General features: G+C 44.2%; 2 protein-coding genes across 4 annotated transcripts; both read left to right on the plus strand.

Moving 5' to 3' along the window:
- Positions 1-457: 457 nt before the first annotated feature.
- Positions 458-10866, plus strand: arhgef5 (Rho guanine nucleotide exchange factor (GEF) 5). 3 transcript variants are annotated; one of them, XM_068760145.1, is made up of 15 exons: positions 458-606; positions 1135-4791; positions 5428-5473; positions 5719-5768; positions 6365-6735; positions 7508-7668; positions 7832-7984; positions 8140-8269; positions 8394-8468; positions 8563-8676; positions 8943-9085; positions 9223-9366; positions 9453-9523; positions 9905-10009; positions 10156-10866. In XM_068760145.1, exons 2-15 carry the CDS (start codon positions 1155-1157, stop codon positions 10296-10298), a joined length of 5343 nt encoding a protein of 1780 aa, XP_068616246.1. In that variant the 5' UTR covers positions 458-606; positions 1135-1154; the 3' UTR covers positions 10299-10866. The 3 variants fall into 3 exon arrangements, with proteins under 3 accessions (XP_068616246.1, XP_068616254.1, XP_068616261.1); XM_068760153.1 differs by having other exon boundaries at positions 8587-8676; XM_068760160.1 differs by having other exon boundaries at positions 1135-4107.
- A 393-nt stretch (positions 10867-11259) lies between these two features.
- Positions 11260-14930, plus strand: zgc:92606 (uncharacterized protein LOC100000242 homolog). Its single transcript, XM_068756310.1, has 5 exons — positions 11260-11459; positions 12413-12502; positions 12711-12789; positions 14044-14162; positions 14499-14930. The coding sequence occupies exons 2-5, from the start codon at positions 12413-12415 to the stop codon at positions 14562-14564; spliced, it is 354 nt and encodes a 117-aa protein (XP_068612411.1). The 5' UTR covers positions 11260-11459; the 3' UTR covers positions 14565-14930.
- Positions 14931-15077: the final 147 nt, after the last annotated feature.

Raw genomic sequence — 15077 nt, forward strand, 5'->3', positions numbered from 1 at the left:
GTGATGCGTCACAGCCTTTCGCTTACCTGGCTGTTTCTGTTGCGCAGACACACCCAGTTACTCCATATCAACCAATCAGTGAACCGAACAGAGTCACAGAGGAGGTGTTACTTCCTGTCTTTTTGCAAGAGAGAGGAATGGGGCTGGAGAGGGCAGTGAGTTTTGTTTGTCCACTCAGGTAAGCTAAGAAGGACTGAGCGGTAGGCAGACATTGATTTAGATTTGTTTGAGATGTCTCTGATCAGCAACAGCGACTGAGACAGCGAGAAGGAGGAGGGGAAAGAGAAGTGCCAATCTGTTGAGACTTGTTTGGGAATTTCAGGAAGCACAGGGGGAGGTGGGGAAATGCCGAGAGAGAGAGGGGGGCAGGTAGAAGAAGAAAAAAAGCAAGGAGAACTCAGGCGTAAACATTAGGGGGTTTCTCAATAGTTGACATTTTGAGAGGGAAACAATAAGGGTTGATTTAGTGGGAGAAAAGGAGGGCATTTGTTACCTGGGCAATTTTAGAACAGGAATTAATTCTTGCTGTGCTACCCCATGCATTTGAGGTGAGCTGCTCTGGGGAGGGGGGAGAGACCACAGATCTCCCCAGGATTCAAAGTTCAGGTGAGCTCCTTTGCCATTAAATAAATATATATATATATATTAAGGTAAAGTGCCCTGTAAATGGTAAATTTCTCTGGACACAGATTTAGTTGACGCTTGTCTGTGGTGAACATGTTACATGCCGTGTCTATGTGTCACAGGCCTTGCTTGCTGAACGAAGCCTTTTGGTATGTGGCGCTTTGCAGGTTTGTGCTGCATTCTTAGAGAACTGCACGAGGGGGTCACCTTTTATTTGACCTGGCTGCATATTCCCTAGTCTGTAATGTACATTTACCAGACACCCTTGTTTGTTTTCAAGTGTTTCATAACGTTCAGCTCCAAGTTGCAGTTATTAGACTTTATTGCAAAACATCAGAACAGCATACCGACCTGAACACAGGATTTTGAATGGCTGCCACTTCGGAGATAGAGAGATAGCATTCATGGTCTTTGTCAGTTGACCTGCAGATAAATGATTTGTCCGTTAAAATAACTTAACTATCAATGTTTAATTCCTTAACTGACTTGTGGGGCCTTAATGTCTTTTAGGTTTTGTAAATGATGTTATAATGGGGACCAAAAAACCCAGCAGCACCCTCTACAGCAACAACAAAACATCTGACCGCAAGCTTCAGCCAGGCGGAAGAGTTTCTCGAGATCCAAGTCCGAGGCCGGCGGCTGCGCAGTCGGAGCGGGAGAGAGATGGAAGCCGAGAGGAAGACAGGAGGAGAGAGAGGGATGCAGAGAAAATGAAGGACAAGACAAGATACAGAGATATGGACCCACGGGAAAGATACTATGAAAGAGAACGCGCTCCTGTACCCAGGCCGAGAGAGGGGGGGAGAGAGAGGAGGCAAGAAGATGGCCAGAGCAAAAATGGGAGGCCGTTGTCAAATGTGGAGAGAGAGAGTGAGAGAGAAGAAGCAGTAAGGGGGACGAGAAAAGGGGACACATTTCCCAGAATGAGAAGAGGCAGTGGAGAACACGGCAAAAGGATGACTACCGCAGAGCTAGAAGGAGAGGAAGGTGACAGGAGGCAGAGAGAGAGAACAAAACGACTCCAGACAGATGGGTGGCAGAGAGAGAGGGAAGCAGATGAGCTCAGAAGCAGGGCAAAGGAAGAGGGACGAAACCCTGGACGAAGACCCGCAGAAGACGACAAATCACGACAGAAGGAAAGGTATCTGGAGTCTGGTGCTGGTTTCCAAGACAGGAGAAGAGAACTTGATTCTTGGGATAGACGAGAGAGGGATGGAGATAGAAAGAGAGGAAATCCAAGAAATGACATGGGAAGAAGAGAGGCCAGGATTTCGTCTCCACACAGAAGACATGAGAGGGACAATGACACAGATAGGAAGGAGAGGGAAAAAGCTCAACGAAAAGAGGGATGGCGGAACTCCAGAAGCGAAGGAGATAGTGAAGAGAGAGAAATGTGCAGGGAGAGAGACAGGGACAGACGGAGGGAGGAGTCATATCAACACAGCCAGAGTGAGGGGGAGAACACAGTTAAAACAAAGGGAGAGAAAGAGAGAGATTGGCAAGGGTACAGGGCAGAGGACAGGCAGAGATACCGAGACGGGGAAAGAGAAGGTGATCAATCCAGACGGAGGGGAGCGGAGAAAGATAGGGCGAGGTACAGAGAGTGTGACAGGAGAGCACCAAGGGAGGCGGAAGAGGAAGATAGATGTAAGGAAAGTATAAGAGACATGAACGACGACAGCAGAGAGGACGAAAGATTCAGAGAGTATAAGCAGAGGAGGTGGAAGGAACTCAATGAGAGAGCGCCAGATCCTAAATGGCAGGATTCAACAGACAGAAGCAGTAGATCCCTGAATGAGAACGTGCCAAGGGTGCCACGAGGCCAGAGCAGTGGAGAATGGAGCAATCCTGAAAGTGACAAAGATGTAGAAGAGCGTATAAATTCAAAGACGGCTGTTGAAAGAAGTAAAAATGAGAAAATAAGATGTGATAGAGAGGCAGTAGAGACGACAGGCAGCAGAGCAGAGCCGAGAAGGATGTGGTTGGAGCCACAGAGGGGCAAGACTAGTAAAGGGGAATTTGTCGACAGAGAAAGATATGTAAGAGAGAGGAGTAAGGAGTCGCAGGATGATGGGCAGACATTAAAAGAGCAACCATGTGGCCGATACTTGGACCACGGCAGTGCACAGAATGAAGGGAGACACAAGTACAGGGGGGACTTAGAATGGCAGACAGGGGGTGTAAATGTAGATGGAGAAGAGATGGGTGAAGTCAGCAAAGAGGTGGATAAGGGAGGGAAGGGACATCGGTCTGACAGTGATGGAAGGATAGCGGGACACTGGCAGAGGGAGGCAGAGGGGGAGAACGTGACCGATAACACAGAGGAGAGTGACAGAGAGGAAGAAGGTGGCAGCGATTACTGGATCCGCTCTGAGAGCGATGGAGGAAGTGAAACGGAGGCGACGCAAGACAGACACAGAATGCTGTCAGGAGAGGACGGTTTTGTGACTGTGTCCAGTGGCGGAGATGAAGGGGATGAGAGAGGGGAGGAGGATGAAGAGGAAGAATTTGAGGACTGTCAAGAGTTCTTGGACCTGGGTTATGAAGGCCCCTCAGCGTCTTCTTTAAAGGAGAATGAGAGAGAAGATGGTAAACAGGAGTTGGTTGATAAAGATGAGCATGGTAAGGAAAAACAGCCAAAGTACATCTTCTGTGTGATTGGGCAGACGTTGCCCAAGGCAACATCCGGCGAGAAGTCACTGTCACAAGTTGATCAAGTTCAGGAAGTGGAAAGTGACAACCCAGTTTTGAAAAGTCATCGTCATTACAGTCAAGACGACACGCAGAAAGCTCAGGATGACCGGCATGCGACACTGACTAGAAATGAAGACCCGATCATCAACGACCCAGACAAAGAGGACAAGAGCGAGTTAAATATACCGAGGGAGGAAAGGGCCGAAGCAACGGAGGTGGATATCAGATGCAGAGTGTTGCCAGAGCCTGAAACCACAAAGACTGAGGAGGGAATGAAGCAAGAAAAGGAGCACCCATACGCTGAAATCGGGCAGATCAACAGAGACTCACTGACTGACAGACTCCTCATAGAATGGAGAGAGAGAAATAAAGAAACAGGAAGAGAAAGGGATCAACCTTCTCCACTGAGTAATTCCTTTGACAACAAGCAAATCCAACCCCTCTTGGATGTCATTAACTCTGGAGCAATGAGCCCAGAAGAGATGGAGGCTATTCGCATCCGATTGAGTGGGGCTTGGAGTATGTCAGAGGAGCCCAAGCGACATTCCCAAGCCCCCCACCTCAAATGGGCCAAAGACGTTGTACGTGAGATTCTAGGGCGTTCAGAGGACCAGACTTTGGATGAGTCTGATGCAGAGGTGCTTGGAGAGAAGGGGGTCAACCGGCCTGAGACAGCGATCAGGGATGAAAAGCGACACGCGGGTGCTGAGGAGACTGGAGAAATGTCCGTTTTTAAGACAGGACTGGGCGGACAGCACTCAGAGCCACAGCTGGAGGAAGGACTGAGAGGTATGGGGCACAACCAAGCTGGCATGCATGTTGACCAGTTCACAGCTATGCATGGTGACACGCCTACACATGCTCATGCTGACACACTGATAGACACAGACGAGAAGGATCACACGATGGACAAAGAGCCCGAGTCCTCTAGTCAAGTTCATTTAGAAAAAGCTGATTTGGGCGCGGAAACGAGTGAGGAGGCAGGTGATGAAGCTGAATTGTCAGAAATACAAAGAGAGGCAAGGAGAGAGAAGGAAGTGGAGATGTACTTATCTGTGAGCAACACACTTTACAAGCCCAACAGCTGCCCAATTCTTAATTACGAAACTGAGTCTGGCCCCCATATTCCCTCAACCGATGATGAGGAGCAGGAGCTGGAAGAGCAAGAGGGTGAAGGTGCAAGAGAAATTCAGGGAGAGGAGGCTGAAGAGGCTTTTGTTGCAGAGGAGTTCGGAAGGATGAGGGAAGGAGAGGTGACGGATGAGACGGGCGGCAGGCAGGTATTGACGGAAGAGAAGAAAGTAAAAGAAAAGCTTCTCACAAGCTGCAGTTTCCGAGATTTGGGTCCCGAGGCCCGGTTACGAAGAAGGGGAATCCGTAAAACCACTGAAAGAAGAAATGGAGAGAGAGAGGAGGAGGAAGAAGAAGAAGGTGTTGGAAGGGACCGCAGGACCAGAATATTCTCTGTAACAGGTAACGAGCATGATGCGCTGCCACGCTGGTGTCTGTGCTGAGCTGTCAGAAACCCTCAAATGACTTCTTGCTTGGATTTCATTGTTGATTTCTGTCTAGTTTCTTTTGAGATCTCCGAATCGGCTTGACGTGTTTCGGAGTCAAACTTTAGATGAGTAAATTACAGATAATTTGTCTTGTCATTTCCTCGGTTTCTTTTTCATCGTTTTGCCATTACGTCAAACATAGAATCCCCCCGACATCCTAGACATTACCGGCGCAGACATGAACACGATCGCATTGACTTTATCTGCAAACTGCGTCATAGTGTTGTGGTTCCAGAAGGTGGGCGGAGACGAGCAGAGGTGGAGAAAGCAAGTGGAAACCAGACCTGGCAGCTTAAAGGCTGGGCTTTTTTTTTTTTTCTCTCATGCTGTGAGACACAAAACTAGAAGCAGAGACATTCAGATCTTATTTTATGCAGTGTTTCTAAGTTGAGAGCTATCTCATTTATCGTTTTTATATATTTATTTAAACCGCTTTCTATTTTTGTTTCATTTAAACTGTTCTCTGTTGCTCAAAGCGACTCAATCCAAACGCAGTGCACTGGTATGCTGTTATATAGTTCTTCCAAAAATACATACTTTTTCCTTCCAGATGACGAGGATGATAAGTGCAAAAGCTGGGGCGAAGTAGAGCTGAGGTGAGTGGAACTTTCACACGCACATATTTGCCGGTGATGTATACATACAGTAGTAGTAGTAGTGGTACAGTATGTATTTGAGTGATCTTCCCTGAAAACTGTCGAGGTTTAGCACTGTTTCTCTTTGTTTTCTGGAGGGTTACGGTGTTTTACATTTTCTTTTATCTATTTTAGTTGAATGTGAATTTGGCCGTTTCAGTCATTATTTTACTGTTTTTGACAAATTGTCTTTCTTTACACTTCAGGAATGTTTTGGACACAATTGAAAAACGGAAAAGGAACTCGAGGTTCTTCAGTGAGTATTTCTGTTCACCTTTTAATTATGATGCCTGTTTTCAGAATGTGTACTTTTTTTTTTAAACATATTTTCTTGGTGTGAATCTTGCTGGATGGATTGCTAGAAAATTCCATGTCACACAGTTCAGCACATAACTTTTTATTTGTTGATGGGGGGGAAAGGATGACATATTTGGGTGTTTCCCTTGTATGTGGGATTCTTCCCTCCGTGATCTAAGACCTACGGACTTTCCAAAATGAAAGGAAATATGTTTAATTTTCCTCATTCCATTTAAAGATGATCTTGTAAACAACCTTGGCGGAGTGTGTTTAACGTATGATCCGCATGGATCGGACAGGAAATGGGGCGGGGTGTGTGAGTGCGTGCTTGCGTAAGCGACAGGTTTCTACAAGCATTCGGAGCTGCTAACCGAATAGCACCCCCTCTTTAACTTTGCATTCCAACAAGTTTGTTGAAGGAATGTCAAATACAAGCAAGTCTCCTCTGCTAACATGTTTCCCGTCTGTTTCTCTTCTTTCTTTTGCTTTTCCTGTACCTCCCTTCTCTCCTCTGCCATCTCTCTTTGCCTTTTGCGCCTCCTTTCTCTCTCCCAGATGCCGCGCAGCTCTACCAGCAGTACAGCGAGGCCGCTCAGAACTTCGAGATCCTGCGCCAAGCTCGTTCCGATGCCATCTCGCTGTCCGAGGACGTTACCCGATCGCCTGCCCCTTCACCTCCTCCTGCTCGCAGACCCCTTCCTCCCCTTCCAACTATCCAGCACCCCCACTCCTTGTCCCACACAGGTTCTGTCACCAGTGTCCAAAGCTTGCCTCTCCCTGAGCCCCCCAAGAGGGAAGGCAGGCCTCCCTCTCCACGTCTATCAGTCTCTCTCACACAGTCTTCCACGCTGTGGCGGGACCTGCCGGGGGTCAGGCACAGTACTGAGCTGGAGGTTCTCACAGAGGATCAGAGGCGATTGCAGGAGGTAATTATTGAGGTTCAGTAACTGAAGTGCAAAACATTTCACTCTGAGTGAGCTTTTTTTTTTTTTTAAACCATCCAAAGCCATTAATTTACATGAAACTTTAAGGATTTTATGGCAGAATATTCCAACCTCAGTGAAAGTTTAAATAATTCTCCTGTTTATTCAATCCCGTGTGGTGATCTTACTTTTTCATCTGTATTGTTTAGCAGAATCATGCAAACAGCGGCTCAGCTCACTCTTTTCTTTCAGCTGAACTTTTTTAATGAGCATCCAACTGATTTTCTGTAATGTAAAACAGATCAAATGCAGTTTTAGTGATTCACCTCCTCCTGGGTGATTATTTACCGCTTCACTGTTTTAGATTTCTTTTCACAGCATCGGCTTCTTTGTACTGGGAAATGCCGTGATTTATATGAATCAGTATTTCAGTGCAATTACGTCACACTTCAAACCAATAAAATCACATGAAATGTTCCAACTTGCCACATCTCAGAGTTACCCAGTTATTAATCCACCTTATTTATTTTTTCTCAGAAGTGTGTCTTGCGTAATCGTCTATTTCTCTGGAAACTACGGTCTTTCCTTGTAAACACTGTCTGCTGGGATACGTATTGTGAAATCTTCCCTCTTACTCATGATCTTGTAAATTCCCCGGCCTGTAGACAGTTGCCGAGCCTTCACTTAGTTGCTAGATGTTTCCGTGCAGATCTTCCTTATCTAGTTTCTCTTTTAATGCGTTTCTTATTTAACCCTTCGCTTTTTGCTCTTCCAGGTGAGATTTGAGGTGGTGACCTCAGAGGCCTCCTACTGCCGTAGCTTGGACATAGTTGTTGAACACTTTGTGAAATCCAAACAGCTAGGGGCCTTATTGACGACTCAGGACAGGAGCTGGCTCTTTTCCCGGCTGGCGGACGTTCGAGCCATCAGCCACAGGTCAGAAATGTTACACGTGATTTAGCGTTAATCCTCTGAATGAGACTAAATGTTATCTTTAACATCTGACGTGAGATACTCACAAAGTGGTTATCATAGCCGTTTGCCTTACAAATCTGTGGAAGGGAAATGTACGAGAGATTTTGTTGTGGGTTTTGTGCAGTTTCTTATCAAAACTGGAGGAGCGGGTGGAAACGGACGTCATATCCTTCACCATGTGCGATATCATTGCCCGACACTGCCCGCGCTTCAAAATGGTTTACGTGCCCTACCTCACCAATCAGTCGTACCAAGACGCCACCTACCAAAGACTAATGTAAGCCGTTCAGTTGCACTTTTGTGTTTTCTCCGATACATCTCTTTTATTGGGACATTTCGTAATAGAGCCAGCAAGAAGCGCGTGCCACATTCTCTCGCTGAAACCCTCAGCTTCTCTTAAATCTAAACATTGAAACTCTTTCTTTCTGTTAGGAATGAGAATCAAGGGTTCAGACGGATTGTGGAAAAGTTAGAGAGGAGTCCAGTTTGCCAGAGGCTTCCTCTTCGTTCCTTCCTTGTCCTTCCTTTCCAGAGGATAACAAGAATTAAGCTGCTTGTCCAGGTGTGTGTGTGTGTGTGTGTGTGTGAGTGGGTGGGTGTGGTGGCAAACGACAAATTACAACAATGACATTTTTAATCCTGTTCCTTCTATCTCAGTTAAATATAGTCAAACTATTTATTTCCAGAACATCGTGAAGAGAACATCTCCTGGTACTGCTGAGGCGACTCAGGCCATTAAAGCTTTGAAACTCCTGGAGAAGGTAGCTGCATCTGTTTTCTCTGTATGTGTGTGTGTGTGTGTGTGTGTGTGTGTGTGTGTGTGTGTATATATACACGTCTCCTTGGTGACACAAGTCTCTTTCATTGCTTTTCTCTCAGCTGATTCAAGAGAGCAACGACAGCATCACACAGATGAAGAGCATCGAGTCTCTGGTCTGCCTCAGTGCTAAAGTGGACTTTGAATGCAGAGTAAGTGAAGACGATAAAGAACGAACATCACGAGGATTGTATTGTAATGATGTGATAGCATGTTGTCATTTTAAGAATATTTATTGTATCAGGACATTGATTTCAGCTATCAATTTCAGCACTGAGTAAATTTCCCAGTGATCTCTAGGAATTTTATTGTAGAGACTACAAAACCTTGTAAATGGCGCTTGAATTTGATCAAATGTTAAAGATTATAACGTGCTAACATCCTTCTGGTCTTTGTTTCTTCTCTGTGTGTTGCACAGACTCTTCCTCTGATCAGTCAGTCTCGGAGGCTGGTGAGAGAGGGGCCAGTCACCGAACTGATGGACTTCTCCCGAAAAGAGACGGAAAGGAATATTTATTTGCACCTATTCAATGACTACTTGCTCCTTTCACTACAAAAAGAGTAAGTCAACAAGCATTTAATGCTAGAATAATCCATTCCAGCTGTGCTCATCCTTATGATCGTCTACATCCGGCTTTCCTTCATCTGCAGTCTCTTTTCCTCGCCTTAATCTCCTCATTTCTTTCTCGTCGTTCCAGAGGAGGAAGGTTCACGGTCATTGACCATTCTCCTGTATCAGAACTGCGAGTGGAGAACTGCCGTGTTAAACTCCACTCCCTCCAGAAGAACCTGTTCCGACTGCACATGTCCCACAGAGCCCCGCTGCTACGGACTGACACACAGTAAGACACGGGGATGAGGACATGAGAAAGCCTTTGTTGCCTGAAACACATTACAGAAGATAAAAACCATCTCCCCCCCCCCCCAGGAGTGATAAGCTACGATGGATATCTGCTCTTTCTCGGCCACATCCTGAAATAGATTTTTCTGCTGCACAAGGTAAAGACTGTTTTTTTGGTCTAAAATCTTTGCATCTTTTACTCTACCTCTAAATTAATATTGCATAATCCATCCTTACCCACAGATTTAATGAATGCAAATGAGGTGGAAAAAATAGTATTGTGGGATGTTTCCCCAAAACAGGGATACAATTTGGTGAAACTGGATTTGTGGTTAATTGTTACATTTTGTATGTACGCATTAAGGCTAACATGAAATGAGGGAGAATATTTAGAAAAGAAGAATAGAGCTGATGGAATAAATTCACATACTATAGTGGAAATATTAGCGGCTTAATAATGAAAGAGCATTGCATTATTTGCAATGTTGACCTATTGTTTTTTTGGCAGTGGCTCTGACCTCTCTTCTTTTTTTACACAGATTTTACACAGATGCAGTGTATCCGAGCATTTGTTGCCCAGCAGCCCGATGAGCTGTCATTAGAAAAAGCGGATATTATTCTTGTTCACCAAAAAAGCAGTGACCGTAAGACTACCGCGTTACCTGTCCTATCATTCCTTTACAGAAATTGCTCTCACACATTCATTTCTTTGGTGACAGAATTGACCTGAGCCTAGAATTATCACGCAATGCCATCAGATGCTTTATCTTGGACTCTTACATCTTTCCAGATTGGGTAGAGGGGACCAGAGTTTCTGACCGGCATCGTGGATGGGTGACCAATTCCCATTTGGAAACCATAACCAACTCCAGAGTCCGGCAACGCAACCTGGCGGATGCCCTCAAGCTGACGACGGCCACAGCTGCTGTGTGATCCGAATGTACATACAGTGGGACAAAGAGGGAACATACTGGATGCACCGAGAAGAACGAGACTCAGCCCACCTGCTTTAAACCATTAACAAGAGTTTTATGGACCTCAAGTACTATGATGTAAAGCTGCTCACAGACATGCAGCAACTGACATGCTGGAGGAACGCATTTTTTACCTGTTTCACTCGGTCAAACAATGTATTGTCATAAAGTGTCTGAACTGCTGAGGACCTCCTAAAAGACATTAAGGACTATGCGACTCCATTAACTGAAATCTACGGTACATTACAGGCATGGCGTGTGATAAAAGGCATCAATAACCGGTGTGTCGAAAGGAGGCTTTAAAGGGAAATCACATTCCCAGATCATTTTGGGGGGGGGGGGAAAATAATGTTGAACAAAATCTTTGAGTTGAGTGACCGATTAATGCCTATTGATGAATTGACCCCAGCATGTGCAGGAGAGGTGTCGCAAATCATGCCTAAATGTACGAGTTAATTCAAAGATGCGCAGACCTTACACACCGAGTACGATTTGTGCTGGTAGAATAAAATTATTCATGCCTTGGCCTTAGTGAATTGTGGTTTATTTCCTTTAGCATAGAACTTCTCTTGCTCTTTCATGGATATTATTGCGACAAAGGTTCACGGCGAGCCTTTACTTTGAGCTCTACGTTTGTAAACACAAGCGACTGCGTCTGCGTCTGCGTGACTTGTTGACAGAACAGCGCAGTCCCCACGTCACGCACGTCGCCTGTCTGACTCGTAGCCCTGACGCTGCGTCATCATGTCCTGATATACCGAGAACTGCCGTTGGTTACATGAACCATCACTCAAACGAGAAGGGGCGGTAACCATTTAAGATCGACATCAGTCCTCAACCAATGACTGCAGTCGCAGCCCTGCCTCTCCCCCCCGCCTCTGTTGTTCACGAATATCTTTGTCTGTGATTGGTCAGATATACGGTGGGCGGGTGCTGCAAGTGTTTGTTGTTTTCGTTCAGCAGACAAGTCGACATCTTTGACACTGTTATGTTTGTGTTTTGAGTTAATAATTTCAACCCCGACTTTTCTTTTTGAGAAATTTGACGACACAAGGATTACTGGAGGGTACACAGTTTTGTTCTGCTGCGTGGAATTTTGTTGTTGTTGTAATTTTCGAAGGTACGTGGACACTAAGATCTTGTCAACGTTAGATGTAGCTGTTGTCACGCTCATAGTCAAGAAGAACCACGAACAGCTGGTGTTAGAACAGTCAGTAAAGCCACTCTTTGCATATTATATAGTTGTACAGGATTTCCAGGTGACGGCCAATGGGTTAAAGATAGTGTTTATTTTTTGTGGTTGTATCTGGATATGGAAGCTAGCTCGAGAAAGGGCGACGTGTCTTTTACCCTCTCCACTGTGGATCCAGAAACTCGTGATTACAACAATCCATACAAAAAGCCACGATGATGATGATGATGTGTTGTTTAGCAGGGTGTTATTAATTGCATTCCTGTCACAGCTTTTGGTCACTGACTGAGATCTACATCTCAAACAACCAGACTGGATTGTTTTGGGACCATTTTGTTTTTGTTTTTGTTTTACTTTGGATTATATTGGGGTTGTAAATAATTAGCATTTTCGTTTCTAAATAGTTTTTTCTCTTTACATATGTTACTTTTAGTTAAAAAAAAAAATCCCCTTCAAAATGTTTTTTATTTTATTTACATTGAAATATAATAAAAGTGAAGAGTTGAATACTGATTCTTTACTACAGTTGGCTAATAAAGATTACATGTGTTAGTTCTTTCAAAGAAATGATTTAAAAAGTACAGTATATCATCCATTGGATGGCAAAAGCTTATAATAGTAAAAATGCTATAAAGCAGTTTTAAGCAGTAATTTGTTAAAATCATCTGTTTAATCAATTCAGCAATTTGAATTCATAATCTTTCCATACCACCACCCAGAAATTGGCATCTACAAAATATTTGACGAAAAGATGACTCAGCCGTGACTCTAAATCCATGAAGTCATCTGGTGTCGATTCTCCTTTGTCTTCTTCGTAAATAATGCCATTGTGAGTGAATTCACGTCTTCTGGTCTTGTTTGGTTCCTTGTGTTGCCTCCAGATGGGCAGTCAGTACCAGCGCTCAGTCGCACTGGAGGTGAGGCGAGCAGAGGGAGAGAGAGTTCGAGCCAAACACCCTGACAAGATACCGGTGAGTGGAGCTCTGGTGATTTACTATTACTGATAGTTAATTCACCATGACAACAAGTTATGAAAACATACCTTTTTCTAAAGCCATTTTGATCTATGAGTTTCTAAACCTATTTAAACTATGAATTTACTGATTTTTAATTTTAGGCACATGAACTCATTCTTTCTCTGTGGCGATGACTGATTATTAATTTTTTTTTTTTAAACAGATCATTGTGGAGAGGGCTTTGAGGTCACGGGCCCCTGAACTGGACAAGAAGAAATACCTAGTGCCCTCAGATTTAACAGGTGAAATTCACAAACTTGTGATCTCCTCAGTATTCTAAGAAGAATATTCCAAAAAAAGATGAATAAAAACAAATCTGAGAATAGAAGAAAAGCGATTTAAACAGTTCAATTTACTAATTAGTGTTTCACTTCAGCCAAAACCCTTTCAGTCATTGTTCTGTTGTTTCTTTTTTGATTTGAGTTAATCATGTCTGAGTTAAGATACTGACTGAAATACAATGACTACTAAAACTGCAGTTTTATGATGGTTGTTATAGCACAACCACTTTATTCTTATGTTTTTTAATCTTTTGTTTTGGAACAACAATTTGTAAACTGTATTCTTTCTTTGAAAACATATACTTGTATACCAGGAATAATGATTATAATAATATAGAAAGGTCATCCTCTAGCCCTGTTCCCTGGCAGTTCCATCCTCAGCATCCTTCTACCGATATAGTCCCCGTCTCTCCTCTGGACATGTCCAAACCACCAAAGTCTGTCCTCTCTGACCTTGTCTCCAAAACGTCTAACCTTCACTGTCCCTCTTATTGTCTCATTTCTAATCCTCTCCAACCTGCTCACTCCCAAGGAGAACCTCAGCATCTTCATCTCCTCCACTTCTAGCTCCGCCTCCAGTCTTTTCCTCAGAGCCACTGTCTCTAAGCCGTCCATCATAGCTGTCCTCACCACTGTCTCTAAGCCGTCCATCATAGCTGTCCTCACCACTGTCTCTAAGCCGTCCATCATGGCTGTCCTCACCACTGTCTCTAAGCCGTCCATCATGGCTGTCCTCACCACTGTCTTGTAGACCTTTCCCTTCATCCTATCACTCTTGTTGACCCGAGGTACCTGAAGTCCTCTAACTTCTTTACGTCTACTCCTGGTAACTTCACTGTTCCCCCTGGGACCTTCTCAGTTACACACACATACTCTGTTTTACTCCTGCTCACCTTCATTCCTCTCTTTTCTAGAGCAGACCTTCACTTCTCTAGATTCTCCTCTACCTGCCCTCTGCTCTCACTGCAGATCACAATGTCATCTGCAAACATCATATTCCTAGGGGCTTCCTGTCTCACCTCATCTGTTAGTCTATCCATCACCATGGCAAACAAAAGGGCTCAGAGCTGATCCCTGGTGCATCCCACCTCTACACTAACCTTGAACCTTGAACCATGGGAACCTAAATCCCGTGAGGAGCTCCTCATGCAAAATGAAACTTAGTGTGACTCCTGCTGACCATCTTACTTTCTTTTCGCTCCGTTGATTTTTTAGTGGGCCAGTTGTGCTTCCTCATTCGCCAGCGTGTGTCTTTGAGACCAGAAGAGGCGCTCTTCTTCTTCGTCAACAATTCCCTTCCCCCGTCCAGCTCCCCTCTTTCTGCTGTATATGAGGTAACCTCAGCCCTCCACCCATGTTCACAGGTGGACACACACACACACAAGTATAAATTTATCTATGACACTATTGCCCACTTTCAAAGCATTTTGTCTTTCCTGCCTTAGTACATCAGACCCAGTCAACCTAAATAGATGTGCTTAGATGGCAATGTTACTTCTCTTTTCTTGATCCCAAACTTTCCTTCCAGTAACTCATGAACATTTAAATAAATAAATGCAAACTCGGTCGCTGAACATTACTGTTTGAGCAAGAAGTTATAGAGTCTGGATCCTCAGACTCTATAACTCAACACTCATCATGCTGAATTATGCTTTACTCTGTTTTGTTAGGAGCACCACGAAGAGGACTTGTTTCTCTACATGACTTACAGTAATGAGAGCGTGTACGGCGCCTGAGGGAGGAGGAAAGACTCAAAACGACAGAGATGCAGAAGAATTGAGAAGAGACAAAGTCAGACTGCCTGAAGAAAAAGGATTCAAAGTGTTTTGTAGAGTTTGTCAAGGCTGAGGGATCTGCTACATTTACGTTAGTCTATTTTTTGGGTTTAGCGAAAACATTTGAGTGCTTCAAAATATCTTTACTTGGTGAAAGGGGAAGGATGAAAAGAAAGAAAGAATGCTTTGCAAATGGAGGCTGACAAACTGTTGTGGAGGGCGCGCCTGTTGTCTTTCTCAGTCTGGTGTGGTATTTAAAGCAAAAAGTATTTTTTTGTAAGTTAATATCATAAACCTTTGTGGAAAATAAAGATGAAAATGCAAACATTTCTGATTCCGTCTTTTGATAGGAACATTTTTATGTGTGTGTGCTTTCATCTGCTACATCTGTGAGTTTATATTTTTATGAAAAAGTCATAAAGAGTTAATCAACGGTCAGCATGTTGAGATGATGAGATACAAGCAGGTTTGCTG

The sequence above is a fragment of the Brachionichthys hirsutus genome, chromosome 3 (assembly GCF_040956055.1).
Source record: "Brachionichthys hirsutus isolate HB-005 chromosome 3, CSIRO-AGI_Bhir_v1, whole genome shotgun sequence".
NCBI lineage: Eukaryota > Metazoa > Chordata > Actinopteri > Lophiiformes > Brachionichthyidae > Brachionichthys > Brachionichthys hirsutus.